This window comes from Psittacula echo, assembly GCF_963264785.1.
Source record: "Psittacula echo genome assembly, chromosome: 5".
NCBI classification, from domain to species: Eukaryota; Metazoa; Chordata; class Aves; order Psittaciformes; family Psittacidae; genus Psittacula; species Psittacula echo.
The window spans coordinates 11,185,878-11,197,372 of record NC_137739.1 but is presented as its reverse complement, the minus strand read 5'-3'; the positions used below and the strand labels follow the sequence as shown (position 1 = coordinate 11,197,372).

General features: G+C 45.7%; 1 protein-coding gene across 1 annotated transcript; it reads right to left on the bottom strand.

Moving 5' to 3' along the window:
* Positions 1-4,318: 4,318 nt before the first annotated feature.
* LOC308221525 (uncharacterized protein) lies at positions 4,319-8,322 on the bottom strand (the record flags this gene model as incomplete). Its single annotated transcript, XM_080618558.1, has 2 exons — positions 7,791-8,322; positions 4,319-5,478 (listed from the first exon to the last, which is right to left on the bottom strand). The coding sequence occupies exon 2, from the start codon at positions 5,456-5,458 to the stop codon at positions 4,319-4,321; it is 1,140 nt and encodes a 379-aa protein (XP_080474684.1). The 5' UTR covers positions 5,459-5,478; positions 7,791-8,322.
* Positions 8,323-11,495: the final 3,173 nt, after the last annotated feature.

Sequence of the window (11,495 nt, the reverse complement as noted above, 5' to 3'; positions counted from 1 at the left end):
TCTACGGAGGCTGTTTTTTATGTCTTGGACTAAATGTCTTTTGGAGGCTGCAAACAGGGACAATTTACCTAGATAACATAGTCCCCCAAAAGGTTTGGAAGGAATTCCTGGCCATGCACGGCCTCCACATATCAAGAAATATCCTGGGGTAGAGCTTTGGGTATTTCATCATTGTATCGTAACACTGGAGATGATCCTGAGCAGTAAGCGGTTATATTATGATACCATGTCTTCCCGGTAGTTACCTTAGTCTCAGGGACTTCGTTTGACCATGTACTAAAAGTTATGCAGCTCTGATTGGTTCTGTCAGATCCCAGGAGTTGGAGTTCTTGCATCGGGATAGTGGAATGGTTTAAGTATTTTATTATTCCACCCGTTTGGGCTGACGCAACTGTCCAACTGGTTCCTCGAGCCCTTTTGACCGTTTCAGTCACCTTGGTAAAATTTAGAATCGAGTCATCCCTTACCCATCCCCGAAAATCAAAGGGACTCAGGTATGGTACACCAATTAAGCATGTTTGAAAAGGATTTCCCACCCGTGCCAAGGTCAAACAGAAATCAGTAACCCCCATTTTGTTTGCGCATGTGAGCCAAATATTTGTGTTTGACCCCAGTATTGATGTTTCTTTTTCTATGGCTTGGACCATGGTATGGATATAAGGGGTTAATATAAATAGCAATTTCATTTTAACTAGCTATGCAAGCTTATCCAGGTAGTAAGTGATACCCAGGCGTATATTCTGATTACAATCATAACATTATACTAACATCCATAGAACACTCTATTTTTCACGAGTTAGTTTTAGTTTCAGTCCGTTATTACCACTTGATGTAATTTTCCAAGGAGCCTTTGGAGCCTTCTTGACTCGAGTATGATGAATCCAGGCGTTTTGTTCTTTAATTTTGATAGCTGTGAAAGCTGTGAGTAGTACTTGGAATGGCCCTTTCCACCTTGGCTCGAGATCTTCTTCCCCCGTGGGTCTGAAAGATTTTATATACACATAGTCTCCAGGTTGTATGTTATGTACGGGACTATCCAGTCCTCTGCTTCGAGTTCCAGCCACATGTTTTTCAATTTTTCTGAGTTGTTTTCCTAGCTCTATTACATAGTTATTCATAGTTTCTTCTCCCACTTGGGGAGACGTTCCCTGTTGAACCCCATATGGTCTTCCATACAGAATTTCGAAAGGACTTAATCCTTCTCGAGTTCTTGGTTTAGTTTGAATTCTCAGCAGAGCTAATGGAAGTGCCTGGGCCAAGGTAGACTGGCCTCCTGACCCAATTTCACAATTTGTTGTTTAATTAAATGGTTCATTTTCTCCACCTGACCACTTGACTGAGGGTGGTAGGGAGTATGAAGTTGCCAATCGATACCTAAATGTTTGTTAATTTGTTGTACCACATTTGAAATAAAATGTGGTCCTCTGTCTGAAGATATAGTGGCTGGAACTCCGTATCGTGGTATTATCTCCTGTAACAATATCTTAGTTACCTCCCGAGCCTTTGCACTTCTTGTTGGAAAGGCTTCTGGCCAACCTGAAAAGGTGTCTGTTAGGACTAACAAATGTCTATACCCCCCTTTTCGTGGCAGTTCTGTGAAGCCGATCTGCCATTGTTGACCTGGTCCATTACCTCTTCCAATTTGACCTATTTTAAGTTTGGGGGTATTTTGGGGGTTTGTTTGAAGGCAAAGGTCACATTGTTGAGTTACTTGTTGAATGGTAGCATACAAATTTCTAGCCATGATTTTGTTTAGTAGATACTTATGTAAGGCATCCACTCCCCAGTGTGTTTTCTGATGCTCATTTCTTACTAATGCCCATAACAAAGAAGAGGGGACAACTATTTTCCCTTCCGGTGTGCGAGCCCACCCCTCCTTATTTAGTATTCCATCCTGATCTGTAATTAGTTTCTGATCCTCCTTACTGTAATTTGGCTTACCTTCCAAAGGAATTTTCCCATCAGAAATTAGGGCTCCTTCAATAATTACCTCTCCTTTTGCTGCCTTTGCCTCTCTGTCCGCCAGCTCATTTCCTTCTTCCTGCTTCGAACTCACCTTCTGGTGTGCCTTAATGTGCATAATTGCTACCTTCTCAGGTAGTTGGACTGCTTCCAACAATCTCACTACCTCTTATGCATGTTTGATGTTTTTTCCGTGCGAATTCAACAGTCCTCTTTCTTTCCAGATGGCTCCATGTGCATGCACAACTCCAAATGCGTATCTTGAGTCTGTATAGATGTTTATATCCTTTCCTTTTGCTAGTTCTAAAGCTCTAATTAGTGCGATCAGTTCTGCCTCTTGTGCGGAAGTGTTCATTGGTAGTGGTCCAGATTCTATTACTTCTCTGCAAGTGGTGATCGCATATCCAGCGTGTCGTTTCCCACTGATGACATAGCTGCTTCCATCAGTAAACCAGGTTTCTGCGTTGTCCAAAGGGGTATCTTTCAGGTCTGGACGGCTGGAGTATGTGTCCTCAGTGGTTTTCAGACAGTCATGATGTATAGGTTCTCCTTCGTTTCTGCTGAGAAAAGAAGCTGGATTGACAATGTTAGTTGTTACTATTTCTATATCATCTTGTTCCACCAGGATGGCTTGATATCTCAGGAACCTCTGATGGGAGAGCCAATGTCCGCCTTTTACTTCCAGTACTGCAGACACTGTATGGGACACTAACACTGTTATTTTCTGGCCCAGGGTGAATTTGCGTGCTTCTTGGACATTCAGCACGACTGCCGCCACTGCTCTAAGGCACCCAGGCCACCCTTTAGCCGTAGAGTCCAATTGCTTAGAAAAATAAGCAACTGCTCGCCGATATGGGCCCAAGTCCTGAGCTAGTGTTCCCAAGGCAATTCCCTGTTTCTCGTGAGAAAACAAAAAGAATGGTTTACTCACGTCTGGAAGTCCTAGGGCCGGAGCTGACATGAGAGCATTCTTTAGTTGGTTGAAGGCTTGAGTAGCCTCTTTTGTCCATTGAAGATCTCTGTTACCATCAGCAATGAGTGCATATAGAGGCTTTACATGTAACCCATAGTTGTAAATCCACAGCCTACACCATCCTGTCATTCCCAGGAAGGTTCGTAGTTCTTTTATTGTCTGAGGTTTTGGGGTCTGGCATATTGCCTCTTTACGGCTCCGTCCCAAAGTTCGCTGTCCAGCACTTATCTCATAGCCCAAATAAATTACCTTTTGTTTCACTATTTGGGCCTTTTTCTTGGATACTCTGTATCCCTGAAGTCCCAAAAAGTTTAAAAGGCTTACCGTCCAGGCCACACAGGCTTTTTCTGTTTGGGTAGCGATTAAGATGTCATCTACGTACTGCAATAGTTTTCCTTCTTCAGGTGGGGCCTCCCAGGATTCTAGATCTTTTGCCAGTTGTTCTCCAAACAGAGTGGGGCTGTTTTTGAATCCCTGAGGCAGCACCGTCCATGTGAGGTGAGTTCTGCGTCCACTCCTAGGGTTTTCCCATTCAAATGCAAAGATTTTCTGGCTGGCTTCGTGGAGAGGGAGGCAAAAGAAGGCATCTTTCAAATCTAAAACAGTAAACCAAGTTAGCTCTGGTGCTAGGCATGTTAACAAGGTATATGGATTTGCTACCACAGGGTAAAGATCTTCGGTTACTTTGTTGACAGCTCTTAAGTCCTGTACTATCCGGTATGTCCCGTCAGGTTTACGGACTGGTAAAATAGGGGTGTTAAAATCAGACTGGCACTCCTTTAATAGCCCTATCTGCAAGAAGTTTTCAATTATCGGGCAGATTCCTTCCCTGTCTTCCTTTTTCAAAGGGTATTGTTTGATCCTAACTGCCTGTTTCCCTTTCTTGAGCTTGACCTGTATCGGGGGTGCGTTTTTGGCTTTTCCAGGTATATCTGTAGCCCATACACCTGGAAATACTTGGTCTAATACATCCTCTCTAATCTTTTCCTCTGTTTGGTGTGTAACTAAAGTTAAACTTAGTACTTCTATGTATTGCTGGTCATTTACCTTTAAGGTGATCTCACCTTCATTGAAGGTGATAACTGCCCCCAATTGTTCTAATAAATCCCTTCCCAAGAGGGCTTTTGGGGAGTTGGGCATATATAAAAATTTGTGAATGCCCCATTGTTTCCCTAATTGGTATTTTAATGGTTTACAAAAATACGCCTTTTCACTTTGGCCAGTTGCCCCTTTTACAGTAATATATTCATTCCCTAAAGGTATCAGGGCTTTATTTAAAACCGAATATGTTGCGCCCGTGTCAATCAAAAATTCCACTTCCTCTTCATCCCCTAGCTTCATTATAACCAGTGGATCTGCTAGGGAAGATTCCCCCGGTTCCCGTCATTCTTCTTTCACATGTGCAATCATTCTCCCCTTTCTGATTTTGTTTGTACGGCAGTTTCTTTTATTTTCCGGACACTCACTTTTCCAATGTCCAAATTTCTTGCACAATGCACACTGATCTTTGCCTAGTCGAGGCCCTTGTTTTTGTTCCCTTCTTCCCCCTTCTTCCACCACTGCCACTAATCTCCGCATTCCTTGTTTGTAACTTTCCTCTCGATTACTAAATACTCGCCATGCTTCATCCAAGGGAACTTCTAAATTTCTTCCCTCCGTTGGTCGTAGTTTTGGAAGTTTTTTCCTAATATCCCCCGTAGATTGTCCCAAAAAGAGAGATACTAATTGCTGTATTCCCACCTCTGAGCCCGGATCTAGTGGTGTATTACGGCGCATTGTTTCCCTTAAGCGATCTAGGAATTCGGATGGCGATTCTGAAGGGCCCTGTTTTACCTCATACAAGACTGACCAATTTATAGTTTTCGGGATGGCCCTTTCTACCCCTTTAACAATCCATTCTTGGTATGCCTGCAGTTTTTCCCGCTCTGCTGATCGATTTGGGTCCCACTTAGGATCTTGGAGCGGAAAAAATTCCTTTACATCCTGTCGTTTCGCTCGATAGTAGTCCTCAGCTAGATCCCCTGCTGTTTTTAATATTAATTGTTTCTCCGTTTCTGTCATTGCTTCTAGCAGCAACTGTATGTCATTCCAATCTGGATTGTGTTGTTTCACTAGAAATTGCAAATGCCTTGTAACACCGACAGGGTCATTACGGTAATCTTTTGCAACCTTTTTCCATGCTTCTAGATCCAGGGTAGAAAAGGGTACTCTAATTAGCATTGTGGTTCCTTCAGGTCCTGTTGCCTCTCTAAGAGGTGCCTGCAGGACAGGCTTCTGCCGGGTTCGCGAGGAGACCGGACTGCCTGGAGAAGTAACAGCATCATCCGAATCCATACTCTCCCGTCTTTTTGGTGGGGGTTTGACTATATCTACTAATTCCTGCTCTGTATCGTGGTGAATTTTATCCTGTTTAGTGCACCTTTGACCAATATCGCATGATGAACAACATCGTTTGGGCTTGTTTCTATTTCCTCTCCCATCCCTTTCCAGGGCCATCACCAAGGGATCCTGGGGCGGTATCATTCCACAGGCTCTTTGCCATTCTGTGTGGTTTCGGAGAGTGAAGAACATATCTGCATATGATACTTCATCCCACTTCCCTTCCCTCCTTAAAAATAACATTAGTTGTAACATAGTATTATAGTCCAATGTCCCATTAAGTGGCCACTTCGCCCCATCTTCTAATTTATAGAGAGGCCACCATTGATTACAGTACTTAATTAGGGTTCTCTTGTTTTCCGTGCCCCCAGGTCCTGTAATTTCTTTCCAATGTACCAAAATACACCCTAAGGGGCTTTTTCTTAATATTTCCTTACTTTGGTTTGTTCCCATTTTATCTTCTTCTTTTTAACCACGCCTCCTCAAATTTCTCTGATACTTTTTTTTTTACAAATCCTTTCCCAGTTTTCCCTTTCTAACTTCCCGGTGGTCCTCCGGGACTTTGTGGCTTACTCCACAAAGTAATCGTTTTATTTCTGGTCCCAAAGAATAACCGATTGGGAGACTATAATTCCCCCCCCCCCCCCGCCAGAGTTTCGTAAGACACAGCCATATCTGTCTGTCTTTGGATTAACTGATAAGTAGAGAAGAATGAGCAACTGATATGTAGATGTGGTGAGGAGAAGGAGAAGAATGGTTAACTGATAAGGAGGATGTAGAAGACAATTCATGTTTAGTGGGACCCCTAAATTCCACAGACTTCCAGGCGCTAGCGTTTCTTATATCAAGCCCCCTGTATCAATAACACAATTCAGTAGTCTTAGTAACATGAGTGAATTATTTCTTACCATCCTTCTAATTATCAGTTAGTTTGGAGACACTGGCTCCCGAACATCTGCTAGCTTAGGATACTCCTTGTCTGCCCATCCTGTTCTGCTTGCAGTATTTCCTGCCCTTGCCTTCCTTGGGTATGAGAGGATACTGGACTGCCTGGAGGGATGTCTGATTCGGAATCCCCACCTTCCTCTTGTGGTGGTTCCTGTCTCACGGGTGTTTTATAATATTCTGGTAAATCCCCAGCTCCAGGGTCCCCTACCTCTCCCAGTCTGGTACAGCTCTGCCCTATACTTACATGCCGAACAACATCTCTTTAACTTCCATTTCTATTACCCTTCTCCAGAGCCAACACCATCGGGTCTTGCGGAGGCCCCAGCCCACATTCTGTCTGCCATTCAGGATGATTCCGAAGGGTAAAGAACATATCAGCATATGAAACTTCATCCCATTTTCCTTGTCGTCTCAAAAATAACATTAATTGTAATAAGGTAGTATAATTCAAAGTTCCATTGAAGGGACACTTTTCCCCATCTTCCAATTTACATAAAGGCCACCACTGATTACAACATTTGATCAGGGTTTTCTTATTCACAATTCCTCCCGGTGGCACCCCTATATCTTTCTAATGAGCTAAAATGCAACCTAACGGGCTCTTTCTGAGAATTCCCCCACTCTGTTGTCCTGATGTCCTCCCATTGTAGTCCTTTAAAGATATACGACACGGTTAGCCTACAACAATAACATCTTACCCAGAGGAAAAGGTGTAACGGAGTGCGGCACCCACAACGGATACACCCAAATTCCAAACAGTTCTGTATAGAAACCGCTTGTCTCCCACCAAAAGGGATAATATATTTTGAACAAGCACGACACTTAGCTTGGATATACAAACAACAGTGATGACAGATAGGGCAAGGGCTAGTTCCAGCCCCGCGCCAGCGAGCTTGAACACTACTCTGACAATTAACCCCCATATTGCTCTACTGGCTCTTTAGTTCTCCCAGATTTCCACAAACTGCTCGTACTAATTCACACGAACGTTCAATCCGGTCCCAGTCGGACCAATTTCCCGGGCAATTAACACACGAAAAATCCCAACCAAATTTCACTGACACTTTATCCTCACAAACAAACCATTCAAAGACGAAAACTGGTTCACACACAATATCACGGTGGATAGGACACCAAAACTCAACAATAGGTTCAATTTCATGAGACATACACACTTTGTCTGTCTCCGGCCGCTCTCCTCACAGAGAACACGGAACCGCGGATCAGGACTCCACACTCGCTTCGTAGCTATGCCACGTCTCACTCACACAAAACACTCATTCACACAAGGGCCCGTCTCTCAGTCACCCACTTCACACAGAATGTCGTCTAAGCCAATAATTGTAAGACAGAAACCTTAAGCCAGTGTTTACTTGCCAAAGGCTCATAAAGCCGTTAGTACAGTTATCCTTGGATCGATAACCTATCAAACCAAACTAACCCATGGGGCGAGCACCCGTGCTCTTTACCTCACGTAGGACGTCTCAGTATGACTTACGGGTATCCCCTTTACCTGGTTTAAACATACCTGATGATTCACTGGTGATGGTCCTTGTCTGCCCCTGCGGTGATCTGAGTGAGTGGGGGAGTCCTCCCAAGAAATCTCGGGGGTGCCCAGAGGAGTCCCGTCCTCAGTAGGTCCCGCAGCCGGGCAGAGATTGTCCCATCTGGGGTGCCAAATAGAAGCACAGAATCAGACTCTACAACTCAAAGAGAGTTATAAAGCAGGTATGTTTATTAGGGCACCGGGTGAAAGGGGGACCGCTCCTCCTAACTTGCACACCGAGGGGTTAAGCAAGCAGATATTTATTACACACAAACATGCATATTCATTAGGTTCCCCAGAGAGAGCAGGCGGTGATATTACAATTACTTTAGGTACTCATTATCATAAGTCTCCTCCCTTTTGGCGCTTGCACACTGCCCTCCGATGGTTGTGGGCAGGGCTCTTCAAGATGAAGTAAGCAGTCTTCCTCACTTTTCACCTTTGGCACAGTGGGATGCCCCAGTAATCACAAAACCAGCTGAAACCAGCCCTATCTGTAAGTTTCTGATTGCTGGCAAAGATTCAGACCAGTGTGGCCTTCGTACAAAATCTACTGCAAGCAGAACAGGATGGGCAGACAAGGAGTATCCTAAGCTAGCAGATGTTTGGGAGTCACTGTCTCCAATCTGATAATTAGAAGGATGGTAAGAAATAATTCACTCTTGTTAGTAAGACTATTAAATTCTGTTATGACACCACAGGCTTACAACACAAACGTTGTTCTCTATCTGAGACCTAAATTAAGTTAAAAGTATTTTAACCCTATGTTTTCCAGGCACTTGCTTTCCTTATATCACCGAGGGCAGCTCCCCCCGCGCTCGGACACCGGCGCGGCCTCCCCCCGCAGGTGGGTCACCTGCTGCCAGAGCCCCTGAAGCTCTGTCTGCTCTCCCGGGCGGGGTGTCCGGAGCGGGATGAGGCGCCGGCGCTGCTGGAGAGTGTCCCCACAGGAGAAGGGTCTCTCTCGGGGTACCTGTGGAAGGCTTCAGCTCTGCGTGCTGGGAAGGCTCGTCCGTGCCAGACCTACAGCAAATGCCCACCTCGGGGGTAATGTAGACCCTTCATGGCAGGAGGTCGATGAAGAAGACACGGCAGCAGCCAGCGCTTTCTAAGGAGAAAGCATCCAGAGGACACAAAGCAGAGCTCTGGAGATTGTAGGTGGACTGCCTGCTGTGAAATATGAGGTCACTCCTCTAAACGAGGTAACAGGGTTTTGTTGAGGGACAAAGTCAATAAAGCAAAAGCAGCAGCGCTGGGCGTGTTAACCGTATCCAGGGGCGCACTGATTAGCATTTGTTACAGGTTTATATACTTTCACTATAGCATTAGCCATATGTGGGTGATGGATAGAAAAAGTTATCGAAATGGATCGAGGCGTTATCGCCCTGGTCTCGCTTAAGCCTTGGGAGCTGTGAAGAAAACACCAGGTGTCAATACCCTGGTCGGGCCTAACCCTTGGGAACTCTAAAGAGAACAATGAAGGGTAGAGATTGGTTAGCAAAACAAAGCAGGCGGTTTGCAGATAAAGCAGGATGTGCATCTCAAAGACAGACCAAACAGTGTGAATATTTGTAACCCTTAATAGTTTTTCTAAATTCGGATGGTAAGGGAGTAAAAGAGTGGAAAGTTACTGCTTAGCACTCAGTAGAGTATAAAAGGGATGCGAGACACGAAATAAAGGTCTTCGGACTTCACCAGAACTGGAGTCCATCTTTGATAGGCCACAAATGGTGCCCGAACAGGAGAAACTCAGGCTAATCCATTGGAGCCGGTGGCTTAGCTTGGCTGAACTCAGAGGAGTCCGGTGGGAGAGCACCGGAGTCGTCCGGACACGAACCTATCACCCGGGAGCAGTGAGGAGGGCTGTGGGGGAGCACCGAAGAGGTCCGGACATACAATCATAGAATCGTAGAATGGGTAGGGTTGGAAAGGACCTTAAGATCACCTGGAAAAGGTGAGCAGCTGAGAACGGGACTATGGGGGGCAGTATTACTAAGGAAGAAGCCTCCGTTTTATGGATGTTTGCAGTCCTTCTTAAGGTGAAGGGAGCAACCTTGAAAGAGACAGACTTAATGTTGAAATGGTTGAAGACGCGTTATCCAGAGATTGATGAGTCCACCGTATTTGAGGTCTCTTTGTGGAATGGGGCAGGAGTTAAATTGAGGGACGCAGCCACAAAAGGTGATAACGCTGTGAAAAATTTGTTAGTCATTTGGAGAACTATTTTAGAGACGTTACAGTCAAAAAATGAGACCGTGGAGCCCAGTGCCCCCCCCCCCCACGCCCCTCCCGAACCTCCGGCAGTTGCTGCCATGGCTGCCAAGACTGAGGACAGAGATGAAGATGAATCCTTTTGACCCAGGCCCTACTGACCCCGAGAAGGAGCCCATGCATGTTCATCAGACTGCTGTTGTTGCTGCTCCTGATGTTCTGATCCCTGATAATTCTGATGCTGACCTGGATGGTCCTTTTGACCTGGGGCTTATTGATCTGGAAAGGAGCCTGATTTATATCCCCCAGATCCTCATCATAAATGGGCAGCTGTAAAGGGAGAAACGGGACAGGTGGGGGATGCAGATGTATTGTGTGCTTTCCCGGTGGTGTATGTGCCTGATCAAGACCCACGATGGGAAGGTCTCTCATATGCTCTTATCGGGGATATTGGGCGGACCATGGACGTGGGACCCCATATCCAAGTCATTTGGTACAGTCTGTCTGTGATACTCATGTACTACAAGTTGGCAAATATAAGTATGCCCATGTTTCTGTCGACCCTTTGAGACCTTTATAGATACTGCTGGCCACTTCTTCCAACGTAGGCTGGGCACCTGTGTCAGAATGAGTGTGCATTTTGGTCAGTATAAAAGCCCAAGCCTCATGTGATGTGGGGGAGGCAGAGCCTCTGCGGGGACACCCGCTAAGGTTGAGCCTGCAACCTCCCACTGCGATGATGCTGCTCGGAGCTGGTTTCCTGATAGTCTTCACAGGATCCTTGCACCACGTTCTGTACGTGGGACCGTGTAGTGGGAGTAATGATTGCCTGGATTTTGTGTTTCAGATATTGTAGTTGTGTGGAGTGTGTTTGTGGGATCCCATGCATGTGTGTGTGTTGAGGGCAGACAGTGTTCTGTGTATTTTTTGTTGTTGGGTTCACGTAATAGTTTTTAACAGGTACCAGATTAACATTTCGGGCAAGAAAGGGTTAATGCAGGAGTGCGGTTGCTGGCAGGTATTTATGGCTGCTGCTGAGCAGGCAGGCAGCTGTAGCTGCTGCTGAGCAGGCTGGCATTTGTAGCCGTGCAAAGCAAGGTGAGCGACTTGTTATTTGATGAGTGTTCGGTCCCCACGTTCAAACAAAGCTGCCCTCCGATTCGGCTCCCGGTGCTCCACCGGTGGCATGGCCAGGATGGACACGGGAGCCAAGGAGTGGGGAAAAAAAAGCCACAAAAAACCCCCCCAACCTCTCGATCTATTGAAGCATTGGGGCAGTTTGTAGAGGCACCACAAACAAAGCCTAAAGAGCGCCTGCAACAGGCTGGGTGCATGGTAGGAGTCTTGCTTAGTATGTGTAACGTAACCTGGGGGTGAATCCAAGACTTGGAGGAACAGATAGATCGGTTGAAACAAGAACTGCTAACTGAAAAAGCGAGAGCGGTAGGGAAACCACAAGCTTTATCAGCCGTCACT